Raw genomic sequence first — 23,741 nt, 5'->3', positions numbered from 1 at the left:
TTATCACTTCGCCCAAATACATTGTGACTAATCTTAGCATTAATAATAATGATTGTTTTAAGGCTTCCTTGATGGCTCAGATGTTAAAGAAATTCAGGGAAACCCAAGTTCAATCCCTAGGTCAGGAAGACCCCCTAGAAAAGGGAATGGCAACCTACTCCAATATTTTTGCCTGGAAAATCCCATGGACAGAGGAGCCTGGTGGGCTGTAGTCCATGGAGTCGCTAAAAGTCGGACACAACTGAGTGACTAACACAGTGACTGTTTTAAAAACAGATCTTTATCAGTATAACATGATCATCAATTTGTTGAAAAACAGATTTCCTGAAAAAGATTTTTAAGAAATCAATATTCTGTCCTTGGCATTTATTCATGAGGTTGTTGATCCTTTTCCTGGTCCACGTGTTTCTAGTTTCCAAATCCTGTAAATTATATAAAGGGTCACATCTCAGAAAAATGTAACCTTCACATTTAACTGTCTAGTATTTCAAAATATTTCCAGAAGATAAAATATACAACTGGTTGTGTGTTACACATGGGCCTTTTAAAACTACAGACCCCTGGAATCAGTCTTTGAGGGAAGGACTCAATAACCATGTTTTTATAAAGTTGTACAAATGATGTGCAGTGCTTCATGAGAACCACTGGCCCAATGTTGAACTTAAATCAGTGTTTCTGAGTGTGATCCAAGTATCACTTGACTGAGAAAAAATAATCATTGGTGACACTCAAGAATGCAAATTTGAGGGCTCCACCTACAACTTGTGATTGAGAATCTTTATTTAGTAAACAGGAAGAGAGTCACTAACTGAAATATTGGGAAAGATTTGATTTCATTGAAGTTCAGAATTGTCTATCTTGTGAGCTAGCTTCTTGGACATTGGTGTTGAAAATGATACCAATTGTTTCTAGGCCTCATTGGCATCATTCATTGCTAGTGTGTTACTGATTTCAGTAGAGACCAGGAAATAAAGGACAGGCATCACTTTTCACCATTACTAGTAGATGAAAGCGTGCTATACTAAATAGTGGGTAAACACTAAAGAGTATTACATGAGGGAATATAATAATAAGTGCCCAATGAATGTGTTTGTGCTATTCCACATATTTTCCATAGATTCTCCCATGGAAGCCCCAAAACAGCCCAATGAGGTAAGTATCATTAATGCCATTTTACAGATGAAGAAACTAAGGCACCGAAAGATTAAATAACTTGCCCAAGAATATAGCTGGGAAATAGTGGAGCTAGGATTTGAACCTAGGCACTTGGTTCAGAGTATATACTCTCAACTACTATGCTAAACTATGTACTGCACAGAATATATGCAGTATATCCACTACCCTCTGAAATACACCCTAGCCATTTCTGCCCTGAAATTACACTTACTTTCTCTAGGAATTGGATTTCAGATTCTGATTTTCATGGTCTCTTTGCAGCAAAAGAAATTAACTTTCTGTCTTTTAATTTTTCACTTTATCAAAAAAGATTTTCAGTATTCAAAGTGTTTTGTGTAAGAATAAAAGGATTTGCATATAATTGATTTTACCATTAAACCTTATGAAACACATCTAGTCAAAACTCATTACAAAGACCTGACTTTTCAAGTTTCCTCTGGTGAGATAATTGTTTAACCAGCAAACGTTGATCATTCACAGTGGGTCCAAGTGCGTTACTAGATCATCATTCCCAATATTCCAGGAGCACATTTGGATGAATAAATAGATTTGAAGAACAATACAAAAAAAGGCTGTGCCTAATTCTGCTTTGGGAAAAGAAAAGCCTTTATGTAGAACATTACATATAAACCAGGTTGTTAATAGATGAGTTTATCAAGTGCAGAAAAAAATCAGCGTAGGGAGCTGTAGGCTAGACTAAGGCATATGCAAAAATGCTGCTTATTCAAGGAATAGTGACGTTAAATACAGTTAAACTCAGGGTGTGTGGAGCAGAGTAACAAGACATGTTAACATACTGCTGCAAAGCAGGGATGGGCCTATTTGTGAAGAGCTTCCTATTGAGAAAAGTAGTTCTAATAGTCAACAGTTACAGAAACTGCAGAGATTAAATACCATGATGAAAATAGCCATTGGCCAAAAAAAAAGACTTCCCTGGCAGTCCAGTGACTAAGACTCCATGCTTCCAGTGCAGGGGGGTTCAGGGTTTGATCCCTGATTGGGGAACTAGGATCCCACATGCTGTGTGATGTGGCCAAAAACAGAAAATAGGCGTTGGGTCTGTACCTAAGGTGATGTGATCTCTTGTATCCTTACTGGGAAAATTACCTATATAGCATGATGAGGGCAAAAATGATAGAGAAATAAGTTGATAGAAGCTTATGTAGATTTGAGTTCAGCGGGATTATGTTTGGTCTTAAAGGCAAAGGAGGTAAAAGTTTCTGGGTTTGCTTTTGTCTCTGTCTTTGTTTCTAAAGATGGGCAGAGATCAGAGGATATGTCTCAGCAAATGAAGGAAGTGGAGAATTGAAGATAGAGAAGAAAAAGGAAGAAGAGTTACTTCTGAGGGAAGCAGAGAAGAAGCGACATCCTAAATCGGCATGATGAGGGAGCATTTTACTGATGCCAAAGTGTGTATGTGCTCATTAACAACACAGTGTTCCCACGTTCATCTTGTAAACAAGAGTAGACTAGCAAAAATTATCTTTTTCTAGTGTTAGTACCTGTGACCCCATAAAGCATTCATCAAATTACTTGTTTGCTTGACTTGGTTTCCTACTGGGTGGCAAACATGTCTTTCACTCTGAATCAGCCCCACGTAATAGTAACAATGCTTGCTGAATTATCAAAACAGCAGCGATGGACAGCAACTAATAGATAAACCTACTTGTTACGGAAAAGCCTTAAATCTGCTGAAAAGCTATGTGGACACTAGGGCAGGACCAAAGAGGAACGATTAAAAATAGAGGATCTGGCCACCTCAAGATCTAGGCCCAGGTAGGGAAACGGCCTACTGTAACTTCAATGCTTATATGTGCTAAATTTTAGTGCTCCTGCGGCCTGGAATAGGAACAGTACTTGGTGTGATCGCAATGTTCTGGCAAAGTTAAAATGTTTCCCGAGTGCCTCCTTCAGGGCAGCTTAAAAAGGGTTCCGGGAGGAGAAACTGCTGCTGCGTCCACACTCTGCCGTTAAGGGCTGGCCTACAGGCGACCCTCCGAGATGCTGAACCCAGGCCGCGAGTCTCCCTGCGGCGGGCGCCGGGGGAACCCGCTGCGGAAGCCGCCCTGCCCTGCGCGGCCTGAGCGTCCGGTTGCCCGGGAGACGCCGCGCGGGGGCCGCCTGCGCACAGCGCCCAGCGCCAGAGTCGCTGCGCCGGGGCCGCTAGAGGCTGCGTCGCCGTCGCCCCGTCCGAGCCGTAAGTGCGGCGGTCGGGAGGCCGGAGGGTCGGTGCCGGGGGCGTTGGAGAGAGAACGGGGTCTGGATGGAGGCTCCCAGAGAAGGGCTGCGGGGCAGCCTTCCCGATTGGCCTCCTCGGAGGGACAGGCAGGGATGGGCGAGGGGCCAGAGGTGACGGGTGGCGCCAGCCGACTGCACGACCCAGCCGGCGCGGCAGCGGAGCGGCTGTGCCTAGGGAGATCGACCCCTGGCGTGGCCGACCCCTGGCGTGGCCCAGAAGCTGGACCGTCATTAAATGTCTGGTCCAGACTAGTTTAGAAGCTTGGAAATCTAGTGGATTATGCCAGACTTTCAGATCTGTTATATGTTCACATGAAATGTGAGGCTTTTAAACAAAGTTCGTTTCTTGGATTATGTGAATGATGTGGTCTTTAGTTTTCTGGGGTGCTCTTAATTAATCCTGTTGTACTGTCATGAAGACAAGTTTTTAAACGGGTGTGTGTACTTTTGAAGTTCTGCAGTTTGGTATGATGTTTATAAGACCGATGGAGAATGGTTTTATAGCCCATTTTTCTGGTCAGTTTTATTAAATATAAATAAATACATGTTTGTTGCATTGGAAACAATAACAGCGTAGCGGACTGTGACTTTTAGCCTGTAGAATCTGTAACTTGTCTGTCCTGGTCTTGAAAGGGTCTCCTTACTCCCCTATTCGTAATGCCATGATTTACATGTTTCCTATAAACTTTTAGATTAGGAAATTAATATGCTTTTTCACCCCATTTCCTCTCCTTTTCTTAATTTTTTTTTCCTTCTCTCAGTATTTTCTTTAAAGGCTGGCTTGAACCCTCGTGACCTGCCTTGTGGTACAATCATGGAAAATAATCTGCCTCCAAGTGTTTTCTCAGTTTGTATGTGCATCCTTTTGCAAATCCTCAAGACTGAGGAAGTTAAATAGAACATTTTCAAAGAATTTAATGATCTGCTCAAGTATCTACCTGTTTGTCTCATATTCACCAGCCGGCCCAAGTCTATACCTGTTTTTGCCTTTGTACACAGAACTTCATTAACTTTAATAGTCAGACATTTGGTAACTTAGCCAAGAGGTACCTAGGTTCAGATTGAAGGTGACTAATGACTGAAAAATATTCTGTGTCAGTTGCTTCTATTCACTGCAAATAACTGCCTCACTGTTTAATATTGATTTCCTGCCCAGGTACTATCTTAACAACCAAAATGTGTTACTGCTTTTGTTTAAAGCAGAAAGGCACATATTTAGTGGAAAGGTTAGCAAATAAAATTACGATATGACTGCGACAGGTCGAGCACCCACTGTGTGCCAGACAATCACAAACAGAGTACCTCAAGTGCAGTAAATAATGTGTAAAAAGGGAGTGGGGAAGTTGTTAACTCAGGATGTGTGGAGAGAAAGGGCTTGCCTTTGGGGATCAGGGAAATGATAAGCAGAAAAGACATTTGAGTTGAACTGCAGAAGATGAAACGGGTTTGGGGCTCAAACCTTCCAGCAGCGGTTAGTGTAAGGCTTAGACTTGACAGTGTTTGGGGAAAAATCTGAGAAGCCCTGGGGGGAAGGTACGTCGGGACCAGTGTTGAAAGGACTGTAAATGTCATACTACAGTTTGAACTTTATTCTGTGACAGTAGAAGCCATAGCCATTTTTGAGAAAGGACGATATCTGATTATATTGATGTTTGAGAAAGATGTTTTGCTGTCATTGAACTAGATAGGCACAAAAAAAGTGAGTTGACACTATAGTCCCCCAGTATATAGGTTTCTAAAATAGCTCTATTTTGATATAATAATTTCAAACCTGAAAGCATAGTACAATGAACTCCTATACATTTATATCCTTTAAGTGTTTACATTTTGCTCTTTTTTTATTGATTTCTTTCTCTCTTTGTGTGTGTGTGTATATATACGCATATTAATTTTTCTGTACTGTTTGAGAGTACAATGTAGACATCATGTCCCTTTAAACAGTTCAATGTATATTTCCTAAGAACTGGGACATTATCTTATATAACCTCAGTAAAGATTACCAAAATCAGGAAATCTGATAGCTTACCCATAATCAATATTTTAGTTTCACCAGATATCCCAGGATGATTCTTTATAGCTACATTTTTCCCCATTCCAGAACCAAATTCCAGATCACACATCACAATTTATATTTTGCTTCTCTTGACTCTCCTTCAGTCTGGAACAGTACTTTGACCTTTGCCTGTCGTGACCTTGATATTTTAAGAACACAAGCCAGTTATTTGTAGAATGATCTTCAGTTTGTCTACTATTCCCTCATAATTATATTCAGGTTTCCATTTTTTGGCATAAGTATCACAGGAGATCCTGTGTCCTCAGTGGCTCCTAGAAATTTCACGTAAATGGAATACTGTGTGTTCCTTGTGTGTGTGGCTTTTCTCACATAGCATTGTTTTCTTTTTTTTTTTTTTTAGTGTTTAACACATTATAGCATGTATCAGTACTTTGTTCTTTTCTATTTTGTTTTTAATTTTTATTGTAGTGTAATTGATTTACAGTATTGTGTTAGTTTCTTTGTTCTTTCTTATTACTGGTATTTTGAATTGAATGAAATGAATGGTATTTCATTGCATGGATGCTCATTCATCAATTGATGGGCATTGGTTTGCTTTCAGTTTAGGACTCCTATGAGTAATGATACTATAAATATTTTGGAAATTCCCTGGTGGTTCAGTGGTTAGGAATTGGTGCTTTCATTGCCAGGACCAGGTCCATCCCTGGACCCAGCCACGAGGCACATCCTTTTAATTTCTTTTACTTGACTTATTGCACTGATGAGAACTTTCAAAACAATGTTAAGTAGTGGTGGTGAAAGCAGACATCTTTTTCTCAGTCTTAGGAGAGAAAGATTAAGCATGATGCCAACTGTAGGTTTTTCACAGATGTCCTGTAGGGAATTCCCTTCTAATACAGTTTGTTGAGATTTTTATTGTGAATGGATGTTGGACTTTTGTCATACCTACTGAGATGCTCACGTCCTTTGTTTGTCATACTAATATGATGTTTTACATTACTAATTTTCAGATGTTAAAGTAACTTTACATTCCTGAGATAAATCCTTTGTAGTCATGGCGTACATCCATCTTATGTGTTTCTACTAATTTTGTTGAGGATTCTTGTATCTATGAGAATAATGATGTATAGTTTTCTTGTGATTTCTTTTTCTGACTTTGTATCAAGGTTAATATTGGCCTTACAGAAGGGGCTGGGAAATGGTCTTTCCTCAATATTTTAGAACAGTTTGTTAAGAGTTGATATTAATTCTTCTCAGTGTTTGGTAGGGTTCATCTATGAAGCTGTCTGAGCCTGGACTTTTCTTTGTAGGTAGATTTTTAATTACCAATTCAGTGTCTGTTTTTTAAGGATGTAATCAGATTTTCTATTTTTCCTTGAGTTAGTTTGATATTTTGTCTTTTTAGGCATTTTTTTGTCAACCAAGGTGTCTAATGTGGTTGCCTAAAGTTGTTCATAATATTCTCTTTTAATCTTCTTCTGTAAGGTGGTTCTGATTTTGGTAATTTTTCTTTGTTTTTTTTTTAGTCTATCTAGATAAAAGTCCATGAATTTTATTGATCTTTTTGAAGAGCTAGTTTTTTGTTTTATTGATTTTTTTGTGATTGTTTTCCTGGTGAAGAGTTGGTCAGTGAGCATGTTGCTATTCCCTTGTATGTGAATCATTTTCTGTCACTGTTTTTGAGATGATCTCTTCATCTTTGGTTTCCAGAAGTTTGATTGTGATTTATCTAAGTATGGATCTCTTCATGTTTATCCTACTTGGGGATTTATCAAGCTTCTTGAATCTGTAGTTAGTGTTTTCCATTACCTTTAGAAAGGTTTTGGCCATTATTTCTTCAGATGTAATTTTCTACCCCTTTGTCTCACTCTCTCTTTCTGAGAAATCTCATTACCTGTATATTGGTACTGTTGATTTTTGTTCCAGAGGTGTCTTGAGACTCTGTTCATCTTAAGGCTTTTGTCCCTCTTTCCAACTGGTCATTTTTTATTAACCTGTTATCAGATTTACTGCTTCTGTTATCAGATTTACTGCTTCTGTCTTCTGCCATCTCAAATCTGCTACTGAATCCATCTGGTGAATTTTTCATTTCAATTATATCTTCTGACCCTAAAATTCCCATTTGGTTCTTTTTTATGCTTTTCATTCTTCTGTGGAGATTCCCTGTTTATCTGAGTTATTGTTGTCATATTCTCCTTTCATTATTTTAATTACTTGAGCATATTTATAATAGCTGATTTTGAAGTCTTTGTCAGCAAAATCCACCCACTCAGGATTCATTTTTATTGACTTTTTCCCTGAGTATAGGTCACACTTCCCCTTTTCTTAGCATGCTGCATAATTTTTTTTTTAATTGAAAACTGGACATTTTAGGTAAATATTATCCAGAAATTCTGGGTCCTGATTTTCTCCCCTGGGTTTTTGTTGTTTTTTTAAATGGGTGGATTTTTGTTTTTGCATTCTGCCCATATTCCAGAGTCCATCTCCCAGATGTGTGGCTGCTAATGTTTCTACTCAGTGTGTTAGTTTTTTAGCCTGGCTTTCTAGAAGTCACCACTGTCTTGCAGAGCTTAGTGGTCACCAATAATTTGGGCAATGCTGGTACTCAGACATCTCTAGCCATAAGTCTTTCACCTCTTCTAGGAGATCAGTATGTGGGTTGGAGAGAGGGATTCAAAATTCAATCAGTCCTCCAACCTACCAAGCTTTAACTTTTTTTAAGACCTTCTTCGGTCTTCCCCATGCATGCCGATAGTTTCCAAGTTAGCCTGAGATGTGTGGAAAGCTAATCTAGCCCCTCTATGGTTCTCTCATTTTTAGCATCTTCCCATAAATTCCTGGCCCGCATGAGAACCGCATTTTCAGGCTTGAAAAACTGTTTTCTCTCCCGTTTGTTTCATATCACATAAGAATTTCCCTGACATTGTTGTCACAGGTTTTCATCATCTGAGGTATATCAAAGTCATCCCCTCGGGAGCAAGGCTGCTGGCTCATGGCCAGTCCACACTGGTCTTATTACTGCCCTCATTGAACTGGGAGGCAGGGGTAAGAGGAGGGAATGATGGACGCCTCAGGCAAGAAGCCACAGACCCCCACTGTTCTTAAGTAAACTTCTAGCAGCTTATACTTCCCCATTTGCTTTTTGCTTTTACTCAGTTGCCAGATCATTAAAATTGTTGTATTTTGTTTTTATTTCTTGGACAATTTTGCTTGGTCTTATACTTGTGTTTTTGAAAGAAACTTTGCCAATCTCTTTACCCCACCATAGTCAAAGTATGACCTCTTGTGCTTTTCTGTGGGATTTAAAAAAAAAACAAAAAAGCTTCCTCTATTTCCAATCTTAAACCAGTCTAGATTCTCAGTCCCTAATTGGACAAATTTTGGTAAACTCTGTCTTTTGAGGAAATTATCATTTCTTCCAAGTTTTCACACTCATTTGCATAAATACCTACAAAGTAGTCTCATGATCTTTTAAAAATTCTTCTGTTTTGATGGTTATTCCCTCTTGTGATTTCTTATTTTGCATATTGTTGTTTCTCCTTTTTTCCTTCAGTAAGTTAGGTAATGATTTGTCTATTTTAAAGTTTTCAAGGAACCAGGATTTAGGTTTATTAATTAGAGCTACTGTTTTTTGTTCTCTGATTTATTAATTTCTATTTCAGTTTATTAATTTGTTTCCCCTTTTGTGCTTTACTTTGGCTCATTTTGTATTTCCTTTTCTATATTTTAAATTTTGAACTTAATTTGTTGATTTTCAGCCTTTTATCTTTTTCTATATGTTTGTTTTGGTCTCTGGCTTTTCTTCTCTTTGCTGCTTTATGACGGGGTACTCCAACCACGTTACTATTTTAGATCAGATGGTTGTTTATCATGGGGGTCTGTCCTGCACCTTGAGGATTGTTTAGCAGCATTCCTGACCTCTGCATACTCATAAAAATATGTCTTTAAATGTATCTACCACTACTTTAAATGTATCTTCTAGATTTTGATATGTTGTATTTTCATAATCTTTTTTTTAAATTTAATAAAATTTAAAAAATAAACTAATAAGTTTACTTTGTGTTTCCCTCTTTACCCAAGAGGTATTTAATAGAAGACTTTTTCATTTCTAGGTAGAAGATCTTTTTTTATTTTATGTTTTTAAATTTTCTTCCAATTTCTTGTTTGATATTTTGTGACCAGAATGTTATTTATAATATTTCTACTTTTGAGATTTCCTGATGCTTTCTTTGTGACTTAATATAATGACTGACACTGAAGCTGAAGATCCGATACTTTGGCCACCTGATGAGAAGAGCCAACTCATTGGAAAATAACCTGATGCTGGGAAAGATTGAGGGCAGGAGAAGGGAGCGACAGAGGATAAGATGGTTGATTGGTATCATTGACTCAATGGACATGAGTTTGAGCAAATTCCAGGAGATAGTGAAGGACAGGGAAGCCTGGGCGTGCTGCAGTCCGTGGTGTCACAAAAAGTCAGACACGCCTGAGCAACTGAACAAAAACAACAGTTTTTGTGACTATTCCCTGTATGCTTGATAAGAAGGTCTATTCCATATTATCAGAGTATAAAATTCAATGTATATCTCTCCTCTAGGCTCACTTTACTGGTTACATTGTTTGGGTCTTCTGCATAGTTACATATTTTTTGTTCACTTGCCTTGTCTTTTACTGAGTGATGTATTTAAGTTTGCCATTATTAATTTGTTTCTATACATGTCTCCTTCCATGCCCTAGAGTTTCTGCTTTACAACATTAATTGCTGTGTTATTTGAGACTATTATATCTACATTATGAATTTTTGCTCTTAGCATTAAAAACTGCTCCCTTTTGTCATATATAATACTTTTTTTAGCTTTAATTTCTTTGTCTGTTACCAAGATCACGAATTCCTTTCTTATTATTTCCATTTGTCCAGTATACCTTTGCCTGTCTTTTCATTTTTAACCTTTCTGAATGACTTTATTTTAGGTTTGTCTCTTGCATATAGCTTATAACTGAATCTTGTTTTGTGAACCATAGTGAAAATTTTTCTCATTTAATAAACGACTTAAGCCCATTCAAATTTATTGATACAACTTATTTTCGTTTCTATTCTGCCATATTGTTTTCAGTTCAGTTCAGTTCAGTCGCTCAGTCACGTCTGACTCTTTGCGACCCCATGAATCGCAGCACGCCAGGCCTCCCTGTCCATCACCAACTCCCGGAGTCTACCCAAACCCATGTCCATCGAGTCGGTGATGCCATCCAGCCAGCTCATCCTCTGTCATCCCCTTCTCCTCCTGCCCCCAATCCTTCCCAGCATCAGGGTCTTTTCCAATGAGCCAACTCTTCACATGAGGTGCCCAAAGCATTGGAGTTTCAGCTTCAACATCATTCCTTCCAATGAACACCCAGGACTGATCTCCTTTAGGATGAACTGGTTGGATCTCCTTGAAATCCAAGGAACTTTCAAGAGTCTACTCCAACACCACAGTTCAAAAGCATCAATTCTTCGGCGCTCAGCTTTCTTCACAGTCCAACTCTCACATCCATACATATATTGTTTTATGTTATAATTATTATGTGCAGAATGTAAAATTCTCTGTGTTTCTCTATGTATTGTGTTAGATTTATATTTTTTTCAATTTCTTATGGTATTTTGGAAAGCTTATATTTTTGTTTCAGTAGTTACCTTTAGACTAATGCTTTTTTTTTGGCGGAGCTGCACAGTTTATAGGATTTTAGTTCCCTGACAGGAAGTGAAATGGCAGTAAAAGCACCAAGTCCTAACCACCAGACTGCCAGAGAATTCCCTAGACTAATACTTTTTTTAAAAGAATTTCTCATAGCCCTTGTTTTCTTATTTAACCTTTTGTTCTCTGGTTTGTCATTTTTTAAATAATTTTATTTATTTTTTCTGTATTTATTTTTGGCTGTGCTGGGTCTTCGTTACTGTGTGGGCTTTTCTCTAGTTGTGACGGGGGGGGTCTGCCCTTCATTGCAGCACGTGCGCTTCTCCCAGCAGCGGTTTTTCTCACTGCAGAATACGGGCTCCAGGGCCTGAGGGTAGCAGTAGTTTCAGCTCACGGGCTTAGGAGTTGTGGTTCCTGGACTCTGGGGCACAGGTCCTATCGCTGTGGTATATGGGCTCAGCTGCTCCGCGGCACGTGGGACCTTCCCAGACCGGGGATCAGACTTGTGTCTCCTGCATTGGCAGGCGGATTCTTTACCACCAAGTCCCTAGGGAAGCCCCCAGTTGTTTTTTTGTTTTTTCTTCATATGTTTTTTTATTCCTACCTGTTCAGTTATCCATGAACTTATTCTGCTTCCCTTTTCCCCCATTCTTTTAACACATTTTTAGTTGCATTACTTCCTATATTATCAAAACTTGTAACATCTACAAGTTGTTTTACTTATATATTATTCTTCCACTTTTGTACCTCCCTTTCTTTCAGTCTTTGAATCCTTTAAATGTATACGAAGTCTTTGAAAACACTGAATACATTAAATGTTCACTACCTTTCGCTGAAGTTTTCCCAGTGACTTCTTGGTTGGGTGAAAGTTATCCTCTCAGATTTTTTGAGAAGAGCTCATGAATATAACATTACTGGAATTCTTGCTTGTTTTACACCGCTTATCTATTACCTTGAAGGTCAGCTTGGCCGAGTTGAAATCCTTGGTTTTCACTTTCTTCCCTTGAATTTCTTCAGAATGCTGCTACATTCTCACTTTGTGCTGTACATTGCTCTTGATAAGTTTGATGTCCCTCTAATTCTCTTACACTGAAGTTATTTAGTCTTTATGACTGGAGGCTATGAGAATATTTTATCTTAATAGTTTTATTCAAATATGTCTCTGAATTGGTTGTTCTGAATTAGTTAGCCAATTACCTGATGGGCCCTTTCAGTATGTACATTCAGATCTTATTTCCAGAAGTTTTTCTTGGTTTATAGTCCAAATATTGGTTCTATTCCATTATTTTGTTTTCTTTCTTAAGGAACTCTAGTTATACTTTTGTTGTATCTTCTTTGCCTATCTTCCATTCCAGCTGCTATCTCTCTAAACTCTCTCCCTTCTTTCCCCCTCATTTTTAGCCTCTTAACTGCTAGTTTGCCTTTCTTTAATTCTCCTTCTTAAATTTTTATTTCTGTTCTCCCGTTGGCGTCTTGTTATTTAGTCTCTATTTCTGAGATCATTTTTCTTTCTCTTCTGTCTCTTTCCTGAGTTAAATCAACTGTCATTTTATTTTTTTTTTTATCAACATTGTGTGTGTGTTAGTCGCTGTGTTGTGTCTGACTCTTTGCAACTCATGGCCTGTAGCTGACCAGACTCCTCTGTCCATGGGATTCTCCAGGCCAGAGTACTGGAGTGGGTAGCCATTCCCTTCTCAGGGGATCTCCCCCAACCCAGGAATCGAGCCCAGGTCTCCCACATGGCAAGCAGGTTCTTCACTGCTGAGCAATCTAAAGTGGGTCTTTCTATCTCAAAATCATTGTTAGAGGAAATTTAAATCAGATACTGTGTTAGTTTTCTTCTGCTTCATGGTTAGGTTTTTTGGAAAGTTCTTTTGTTTTTTTATTTTTTCAGTTGCACTGCTCTGCTTGAAAGACCTCAATTCCCCAACCAGGGGTTGAACCCAGGCCACATCAGTGAAAGCTCTGAATCCTAACACTGGACGGCCAGGGAATGCCCTCAACCTACTTTTTATTCCTTTATCACTCTTCCAGTGGAGAAGGAAATGGCAGCCCACTCCAGTGTTCTTGCCTGGAAAATCCCATGGACCGAGGAGCCTGGCAGGTTATATAGCCCATGGGGTCACCAAGAGTCAGACACAACTTAAGCGACTTAGCACACACTATTCCAGGGAACTCCCTGGAATGATTTTTATCAGCTGAGATGTTTTCTTCTCATTTCTGTTCTCTTCTACTAATAACTTTGTGTGGAGATTACTTTTTTCTATTTTATTTCTTGGGCAGGTTTAGGCTTACAGTAATTGACAGCCATCCTAGTTCAAGGAAGCCTGCCATGTCACTGTACTGAAGTGCAGTGTCTCCAATGGACTGTGCTTCCTTTTCTTAGTGGTGGGAGGAAAGTTTACATATCCTTCCATTTTAGAGTTCCCTTCTGTCTTGCAGAACTGCAAATTTATCCTCTAGTTTCTTTTTCCCTTCACTTACCTAGTCTCCAACAAAGACTGAATAAGTCTCTCCCTTTCCTGTTACCCCTCTCTTCCCCAAGAGTAGGACATGTTGACTGATGCTTCCTGGATACCCAAGTCTCATCCCTGTAGTGAATCCTCAGATCTGCCAGGACATTCTCAGTACTTTTTGCACTTGTAATGTGTTTTTCTCCTCTGAGGAGTGATGCTAAGTCTATCTTAGACCCTTCTTTTACTCTTCTCTCTTCTTCATAGTTTTTCCAGAACTCACCCCACTCCCATCTTTGCTCTCTGCAAGGGCTTAAAAGAGCAGCTCGAGGGAGGTGGGAGGGGGGACCGGGATGGGGAATACATGTAAATCCATGGCTAATTCATTTCAATGTATGACAAAAACCACTGCAATGATGTAAAGTAATTAGCCTCCAACTAATAAAAATAAATGGGAAGAAAAAAGAAAGAGCAGCTCAAGAGGTATCTCTTCCAGAACTGGGTGTTCACCTTGTCCTTATAATGTTGAGGGTATTGGATTTATGTGGTTTTTTTGCTTTGGTTGACTTCTGTAGCTTTGTGAAAGGTACATGAGAGAGAGTCCATTTAAGCCGCTGCCCCTCTCCTTGGCTGCCTTAGTTTTCACCATGCGTATCTTGACAAGCCATTTAGGAACCTTGTGGAGCAGGTTTGGGAACTTTGGGTAAGGGTAGAGGATTAGAAAGAAGACATTTGATTTAGAATGTATTGATTTTGAGATGTTTCTGTCCATTCATGTAGAGATGTTCAAACAGTGAGATATCTGATCTGAGCGTCATGTCAGAGATAGGAATTATCGCTTCTATAAACTCTGGTGGAGTCCTAGCAAGCTGGAATTAGAGCCATAAATTCCTTTGTGGAATGCCTGCCTTGTTCTAACTCCTACCTGTGTACTCAGATTCATCTCCTATGAACATATAAGGGCTTTGGAAAACAGGTAATATGGGGATGTTACTCAGTTCAGTTCAGTTCTGTCGCTCAGTGGTGTCCGACTCTTTGCGACCCCATGGACTGCAGCCTGCCAGGCCTCCCTGTCCAACACCAGCTCCCAGAGCTTACTCAAACTCACGCCCATCAAGTCAGTGATGTTACTAGTAAAGTACTATTGTCTGGTGCTTTGTATTATCATATTCAGCAGTTTGAGTGATATAACAGAGATCTAGATATTATTCTGAGCAATCAGTCTTTGCTGCTGAACCTGTTGAAAGAAAAGGAAAATCACAGATCAGTAGATCAGATTACCTCCTTGATGGAAACAAAATAACACATAGACTAAAACTTCATAATTTTTTTGTCATATTCAAAATTTCCCTCAGTAACCATAATGCTCATTAAGTGGGTTAAATTCGTAAATCTTCAACGTTCTATGCCAATAACTTTCTAAAGCAACTGCCGTTTCTCCTGTCCTCTTCCCAATCACCCTTTACTTGGCTGGTGGTGGTAGTTTAGTTGCTAAGTCATGTCTGACTCTTGCGACCTCATGGACTGTAGCCCACCAGGCTTCTCTGTCCATGGAATTCTCCAGGAAAGAATTTTGGACTGGGTTGCCATTTTATTCTCCAGGGGAATCTTCTGACTCAGGGATCAAACCCATGTCTCTTGCATTGCAGGCAGATTCTTTACTATTGAATCACCAGGGAAGCCCTTTACTTGGCTACAGAAAGACAGATGTATGCATGCTTATACCTAAATGCCTTTAAGATAATAATATCTATTTTAAAAAATTTTTATATTTGTTTTATTGATTATTTATTTATTTGGCTGTGCTCAGTCTTAGTTGCAGCACGTGGAATCTTCGATCTTTGTTGAAGCATGCAGGATTTTTTTTAGTTGCAGCATGCAAACTCTTAGTTGCAGCATGTGGAATCTAGTTCCCTGAACAAGGATTGAACCCAGGCTCCCTGCATTGAGAGCGTGAAATCTTAGCTACTGGACCACCAGGGAAGTCTCATTAATACCTGTATTTAAATACAGTGTAATTAACAGAGTTTTCAGACTATAACCTGTGATGGATTTTCCATGTGTTACTTGAGTGTGTGCTTTTCTTCCTTTTATAAGAGAAAATAAAATCAAAAACAACAACAAAGAAATGGCATTTGTAAAAGCGCAAATTTTTAAAAGGTAATACTCTTTTACTTCTTAAATACTTTTCCCAGTTGTGTATTTTTATGGTTGCAAGCAAGAGTAGATGATTTCTTTCTCCACTGAGATATCTTTAGATGGAAAAGACAATAATAGTGAAGTAAAAAAAAAAGTATAAGAATTTTTTAAAGTGATTGGCTCTTTCACTTGACATTTTATTAATCTGAATACCTGGATAAAGTGGTTCTTCAAATTGTGCATTCTTTTGAATTCACCAAGAGGCAGTGTAGTGTTGTGATTCAAATTGGGGTCTCTGGAAGCCTACTGCCTAAGTTCTCATTCCATGCTACCTTTATTGTGCCTGCTTTCTCATCTGTATAATTGAATAAAAATAACACCTACTTCATAAAAATTTGTGCAGATGATATGTAATTTGCATGGAACAATGTTATTTAATTGCTAACCATTACTGTGAGATTATATCAACAAGATTCTGGGGTGGGATTTTTGAGACTATTTAGAATTTGTGTATCTTTACTATTTAATTATTATTATTTTACTTATTTATTATTATGTATTTAATTATGTTGGCTTCACGTGTGACTTAGCGTGTCAACCAGTTAGCACAAAATTGATGGATGTATGATGCAAGACAGAAAATTCAAAGCTAGTATTTTCATAGAAGTCTGTATGGATATGAAAGCATTCATGAAGAATTAAAGCTGCCTTAATTTTTATGCTTTTTTAGTATTTTCCTTAGGATCTAAGAATTTAAGGATCCATTCCTTCATATATAGAAAAGCTAGGGGCAATAAATGATACTCTAGAAAGATTTTGTTATTGTTTTTAATGGCCACTTTGTTGAGCAGCTGTCTCTCTTCTCTCCACCAGGTGGCAGTCGAGCACTTTGTATCCATACCATGTCCTGGTCCCACCCTTTCTAGTCTGCGGTATTGACCTGGAATAGGACCAGAAAGATAAACACCGTACACCAGAGTATGCAGTGTTCCTTCAGCTGGGTTTTACAGCATCATATTTTAAACATTTTATTGAGGATAATGACCACAAGAGATTGGATAAGATTCCTTCCCACAAATTCTTTTGAAGTACATACAAACCCATGATGAGAAACATATGTGTAATCTTTGCAGTGGCTAGAATAACTACATAGGACTTAACTGAATTAACAAAACAACCTCCAGATATTTTTTAGTGTATTTAAGGTTAAATGGAAATAAACCTTTGGCATCCAGGGCAAATTAGTTTTAGCTGGTAAACTGTGAGAGCCCTGTCCTTGGTGAAGTGATTAAGCCAAACCATCTTATTTTCCAGGTGCAACACTGCGCTGCAAGTCAATCAGTACAGAAATTTAAATCACTTCAACACCAATGGAGAAGTATGAAAAATTAGCTAAGATTGGAGAGGGATCTTATGGGGTTGTATTCAAATGCAGAAACAAAATCTCAGGACAAGTGGTAGCTATTAAAAAATTTGTGGAATCCGAAGATGATCCTGTTGTTAAGAAAATAGCTCTAAGAGAAATACGCATGTTAAAGGTAGGTTAACTTCCTCTATACATCTATAATATACATCTATATATCTATAATATCATACATCTATAGTATCACAGTACTGGACCAAACAGGTATACCAAAATTACAAAGAATTTTTAAGTGATTTTTTTTTTTCTGTTGGACTTAAATTCCCCTGTATCAGCAACTCTGTAAATAGATCATCAGTTTGGGCTTTGGCCACTCTAATATTTAAGTGATATTATGAGTACAGTTATAGATTGTTCAAATTTTGATTGTTAAAAATTCGTTCTGGTTGGTAAATATTCAATGTCCTAAGTCCCCTCATCTGCAGTGTTTATCCTCCCCTTCAGCCTTGGCCTTTCCTCCCAACCCCCACCCAAGTCCTTCTCCACATAAACCAGCAACTAAAAGGGCTTTTTGTGGTACTGTGGGACCCACAGGGCTGCGTCAGAGTGCCTATAGTCATCAATCTGGTTTGGGGCCCACCTGAGCTCCACTGATTCTTAGACACATTGACTATCACCCTCAGCTATGTATACACACTTTACATAAAGTCTTTAAGTTGCTTTTACTCTGATAGGATTTAATATGTAAGAGGCACAAGCTTTCTATGCAAATTTTTTCTCATTAAAAATCTTACAAGTTTAGAGCCGTGAGAGAACTTAGAGATGCTTCTCATGCGACACCCTAATTTTATAGGGGAGGGAACTGAGGCAAAGGGCAGTGCAGCAGAACCCCGAGGACCTTGTCGGAAGGCAGATTCTGAGTCCAAGTCTGGGGCCAGCCTGACGTTCCATGTTTCTAACAAACTCCCTGTTGGCACAGATGCTGCTCGTCTGCGGACCACACTTTGAGTAACAAAACTGTGATTTCCTCAGGAACACACAGCTAGCCTTTACTTCTTGGCATATGTCACCTGTTTACAGGAAAACCCCAGAAATCCAGTTTTTAAAGGGAGATAAAACTCCCTTCCCTTTAAAAACATTTGTAGCAGGTTTCCTCAACTAAAAAGTTTTAGCATTTTGTTTAAAATATGACTTGATATGCACGGAGTTTTCAAGAGCACATCCATCATGATTTTAAAAACAGTTCCCTGTTACCTCGTGGCCAGCAGAGAGTGCTGAGCAGACATCACAGATGAACTGGGTGTGTCCGAACCTGGCAATGGGTGGTTTTCTAATAGGAAAGCTGTTTATGCTCCCGCTCCCACCAACCCTTCAAATAACAGTTAATGCTCAGGTAGCACCTCCTGGGTTACAAGTGTCCAATTTGAGGGTGCACTGGAAGGTAAAAAATAGCCAGATTCCAACTCACTTTGGTCTCCGGTGATGGCTCTCTGATGGTAAAGAATCTTCAGCAATGCAGGAGACCTGGGTTCAATCCCTGGGTTGGGAAGATCCCCTGGAGAAGAGAATGGCTACCCACTCCAGTATTCCTGCCTGGAGAATCCCATGGACAAAGGAGCTTGGCGGGCTACCAGTCCCTGGGGTCACACAAAGTCAGACACCCCGAACGACTAAGCATGATGGCTCTCAGAAGGCGCACCTCTCCTGTCTCTGGTGTGTTTCATCCACCTGCGCCCTGAAGAGATCCCTTCCTTACTTTCCTGACATACTCCTGCTATTTAAATTTCCTTTGATTTCCTCCTCCTCACTACCTGGTTTTCTTTACATAAGTCACTGTTTTCTGATCTAAGTTCATTTGATTTGCAAAGAAGATATAAATTGCCAATCTACTCAGAGATAGAGCTGAAAGCCTTGCCAGCACATCCAGCTGCAGTATCTGTGCACCCCTGACTCTTGATAGAGACTGTTTAGCTCCCAGTCTGCAGTTTTTGCCTCAGCATGAAGCATGTGGCTTATCTGTGTGGCCTCTTCCCTCCACTGCTTGCCTTTCTGCTCTTTTAGGTGGTGGGGCACATAGGAAACAAGTTGATCGGGTGCTCTGGGTGTATCGTTCATGTGTAATGTGTTCCCTTTCCCCACACTCTTGAGCAGCAGGCGCATAGTCAGTCACAGGGTGATACTTTTTGTTCTGGGTTTTGGTGGGTTTTTTTGGTTGGTTGATTTTTTTTTTTTTTTTTGATCAAGCCATGCTTACAAATAAGAGAGAGTATACTGTACAAGTTGCCGTACTTTAAGCCTCTCTACTGGGCCTGCAAAATATTTGTTGAGTTTCTACGATATACAAAATACTATGTATCTTTCTGAGTAAATGGTGTCTAGAGTTTGGAAAGTTAATTTGTCTACTGTACTGGGAAAACAACAGGAAGATGACTCAAAAGTAGGAGTGATCAGATGTCCTGGTTTATAGCTTCTGTCCCTGTATTCAGTGTGGTTAGCAACCCTTTTTGTCTGGCTAGCATTTTCTTTCAAAAGTGTACTGGTTCATGTGTGAAATTACACAGTCACCTTACCTACAGGCAGAGTGACCACATGTGCCGATTTGCCTGGGACAGTCCTGGTTTACACTCGTTACCCTGGTTGGATGACAAATTATGTAGTTACTTTAGTGATATTATCTTACTTAATTGGGGTTTTTCCTTTGATTTGCAACACTGTGAAATGCTTGTGAAAGGTGGCCTTGTGAAATGCTTCAGTCTGGGAATTGAATTTAACTCATTAAACATCTCAGAGGAAGACAGAACAAGAAAATCAAAGAAGAGAGCTGAAACTGTGATAAATTTAACACAGACTAACTGTAGGGATTCCTAGAATATGCAGTTATTTCAGATTGGAGGGTTGAGATCTAGTCTTTCTGAGCACCAACACTGGAATTCAGGCTGGATTTAAATGCAGTTGTTTACATTAAATCTATGACAGAATATAAGCTAAATGCATATTGATGATTTTTATAGTCTTTTACTCAATAATTCCATTACCATTCTGTATTCAGATCACCTTACAACTTGTATATTTAGAAATTTCCACTTAATTCATAAAGCATTTTTAATTTTAGTGCTTATATTTTAAGCTGTACTTTGCTATCTCCAGAGAGATTCAAGCAGCTTAGTTACCCTTTACTGTGGGGTATGTTAGATAAATTCTTTCTTCCAACTTTGAGGTTCTTTGGTACTTACTAAGCATTTCTCTTTTGAGTAACTGTAATAATTTCTTGGCAAGAAATGCAAGAGAATGATTAGCAAAGCCTTTGGCTCTTAAAATTGTAAGGGGTCTGGGAGAAACTATTACAAGAAATGAATCACCAACCATTGTATTTCAATTCCTTTGCAGCAATTAAAACATCCAAATCTTGTGAACCTCATTGAGGTGTTCAGGAGAAAAAGGAAAATGCATTTAGTCTTTGAATACTGTGATCACACACTTTTAAATGAGCTGGAAAGAAACCCAAACGGGTAAGTAATCTAGAACACTGAAGTTCTGCTGGCTGGTTCCCAGTTTCATTATATGTGGGATTCAGTTCAGTTCAGTTCAGTCACTCAGTCGTGTCCGACTCTTTGTGACCCCATGTACTGCAGCACGCCAGGCTTCCCTGTCCATCACCAACTCCCGGAGCTTACTCAAACTCATGTCCATTGAGTCAGTGATGCCATCCAACCATCTCATCCTCCGTCATCCCCTTCTCCTCCCTCCCTCAATCTTTCCCAGCATCAGGGTCTTTTCAAATGAGTCAGTTCTTCACATCAGGTGGCCAAACAATTGGAGTTTCAGCTTCAGCATCAGTTCTTCCAATGAATATTCAGGACTGATTTCTTTTAGGATTGTCTGGTTGGATCTGTTGCAGTCCAAGGGACTCTCAAGAGTCTTCTCCAACACCACAGTTCAAACGTATCAATTCTTTGGTGCTCAGCTTTCTTTATAGTCCAACTCTCACATCCATACATGACTACTAGAAAAACCATAGCTTTGACTAGGCAGACCTTTTTTGGTAAAGTAATGTCTCTGCTTTTTAATATGTTGTCTAGGTTGGTCATAGCTTTACTTCCAAGGAGCAAGTGTCTTTTCATTTCATGGCTGTAGTCACCATCTGCAGTGATTTTGGAGCCCAAAGAAATAGACTGTTTCCTTTGTTTCCCCATCTATTTGCCATGAAGTGATGGGACCAGATGCCATGATCTTAGTTTTTTGAATGTTGAGTTTTAAGCTGGGTTTTTCACTCTTCTCTTCCACCTTCAAGAGCCTCTTTAGTTCCTCTCCACTTTCTGCCATAGGGGTGGTGTCATCTGCATATCTGAGGTTATTGATATTTCTCCCGGCAATTTTGATTCCAGGTTGAGCTTTATCCAGCCCATCGTTTTGCATGTTGTCCTCTGCATTTAAGTTAAATAAGCAGGGTGACAATATACAGTCTTGACATACTCCTTTCCTGATTTGGAACCAGTCTGTTGTTCCATGTCCAGTCCTAGCTGTTGCTTCCTGACCTGCATACAGATTTCTCAGGAGGCAGGTCAGGTGGTCAAGTATTCCCATCACTTGAAGAATTTTCCACAGTTTATTGTGATCCACACAGTCAAAGGCTTTGGCATAGTCAATAAAGCAGAAGTAGATGTTTTTCTGGAACTCTTCTGCTTTTTCAATGATCCAAGGGATGTTGGCAATTTCTGGTTCCTCTGCCTTTTCTAAATCCAGCTTGAACATCTGTAAGTTCATGGTTCACATACTGTTGAAGCCTGGCTTGGAGAACTTTGAGTATTACTTTACTAACATGTGAGATGAGTGCAATTGTGTGGTAGTTTGAGCAATTTTTGGCATTGCCTCTCTTTGGGATTGGAATGAAAACTGACCTTTTCCAGTCCTGTGGCCTCTGTTGAGTTTTCCAAATTTGCTGGCATATTGAGTGCAGAACGTTCACAGTACCCTCTTTTAGGATTTGAAATAGCTCAACTGGAATTCCATCACCTCCGCTAGCTTTGTTCATAGTGATGCTTCCTAAGGCCCACTTGACTTTGCATTCCAGGATGTCTGGCTCAAGATGAGTGATCACACCATTGTGATTATCTGGGTCATTAAGACCTTTTTTTTACAGTTCTTCTGTGTATTCTTGCCACCCCTTCTTAATATCTTCTGCTTCGGTTAGGTCCATACCATTTCTGTCCTTTATTGAGCCCATCTTTGCATGAAATGTTCCCTTGGTGTCTCTAATTTTTTTTAAGAGATCTCTAGTCTTTCTCATTCTATCATTTTCCTCTATTTCTTTGCACTGATCACTAAGGAAGTCTTTTTTTATCTCTCCTTGCTATTCTTTGGCACTCTGCATTCATATGGGTATATCTTTCCTTTTCTCCTTTGCCTTTCACTTCTCTTCTTTTCTCAACTATTTGTAAGACCTCCTCAGACAACCATTTTTCCTTTTTCCATTTCTTTTTCTTGGGGATGGTCTTGATCCCTGTCTCCTGTACAATGTCACAAACCTCCATCCATAGTTCTTCAGGTGTCCTATCAGATCTAATCTCTTAAATCTATTTGTCACTTCCACTGTATACTCATAAGAGATTTGATTTAGGTTATATCTGAATGGTCTAGTGGTTTTCCCTACATTTTCAATTTAAGTCTGAATTTGGCAATAAGGAATTCATGATCTGAGCCACAGTCAGCTCCTGGTCTTGTTTTTCCTGACTGTATAGAGCTTCTCCATCTTTGGCTGCAAAGAATATAATTAATCTGACTTCTGTATTGACCATCTGGTGATGTCCATGTGTAGAGTCTTTTCTTGTGTTGTTAGAAGAGAGTGTTTGCTATGACTACTGCATACTCTTGGCAAAGCTCAATGAGCCTTTGCCCTGCTTCATTCTGTGCTCCAAGGCCAAATTTGCCTATTACTCCAGGTAGCTCTTGACTTCCTACTTTTGCATTCCAGTCCCCTATAATGAAAAGGACATCTTTTTTGGGTGTTAGTTCTAAAAGGTCTTGTAGGTCTTCATAGAAATGTTCAGCTTCAGCTTCTTCAGCATTACTGGTCCAGGCATAGTCTTGGGTTACCATGATATTGAATGGTTTGCCTTGGAAATGAACAGAGATCATTTTGTCATTTTTGAGATTGCATCCAAGTACTGCATTTCAGACTCTTTTGTTGACTATGATGGCTACTCCATTTCTTCTAAGGGATTCCTGCCCACAGTAGTAGATATAATGGTCATCTGAGTTAAATTCACCCATTCCAGTTCATTTTAGTTTGCTGATTCCTAAAATGACGCTGTTCACTCTTGCCATCTGTTTGACCACTTCCAATTTGCCTTGATTCATGGACCTAACATTCCAGGTTCCTATGGAGTACTGCTCTTTATAGCTTCAGACTTTACTTCCATCACCATCACACACACAACTGGGTGTTGTTTTTGCTTTGGCTCCGTCTCTTCATTCTTTCTGAAATTATTTCTCCACTGATTCTACAGTAGCATATTGGGCACCTACCAGCCGGGGGAGTTCATCTTTCAGTGTCCTATCTTTTTGCTTTTTCATACTGTTCATGGGGTTCTCAAGGCAAGAATACTGAATTGTGGGATTAACGATGGCAAATTTCAGACCTGAGCCCCCTTCTACCCAAATGCATCTGCTGGCTCCTTCTCCCC

At 39.3% G+C, this 23,741-nt stretch overlaps 1 protein-coding gene across 4 annotated transcripts in view; it reads left to right on the top strand.

The window, feature by feature from the left end:
• The first annotated feature begins 3,230 nt into the window (after positions 1–3,230).
• CDKL4 (cyclin dependent kinase like 4) overlaps positions 3,231–23,741 on the top strand; it is a 53,777-nt gene continuing 33,266 nt past the window's right edge. The window contains exons 1-4 of one of the 4 annotated variants that reach the window (XM_070477211.1): positions 3,237–3,373; positions 16,569–16,673; positions 17,010–17,233; positions 20,446–20,567. In XM_070477211.1, coding sequence (XP_070333312.1) covers positions 17,066–17,233; positions 20,446–20,567 — 290 coding nt within the window. In that variant the 5' untranslated portion in view covers positions 3,237–3,373; positions 16,569–16,673; positions 17,010–17,065. Of the gene's footprint in view, positions 3,374–14,383; positions 14,533–16,568; positions 16,674–16,699; positions 16,784–17,009; positions 17,234–20,445; positions 20,568–23,741 lie in introns of those variants that run through there. The other 3 variants (XM_070477214.1, XM_070477216.1, XM_070477224.1) reach the window with 3 other exon arrangements.

The sequence above is a fragment of the Odocoileus virginianus genome, chromosome 2 (assembly GCF_023699985.2).
Source record: "Odocoileus virginianus isolate 20LAN1187 ecotype Illinois chromosome 2, Ovbor_1.2, whole genome shotgun sequence".
In the NCBI taxonomy this organism is placed as follows: domain Eukaryota; kingdom Metazoa; phylum Chordata; class Mammalia; order Artiodactyla; family Cervidae; genus Odocoileus; species Odocoileus virginianus.
This window is presented reverse-complemented; position numbering and strand designations above follow the sequence as displayed.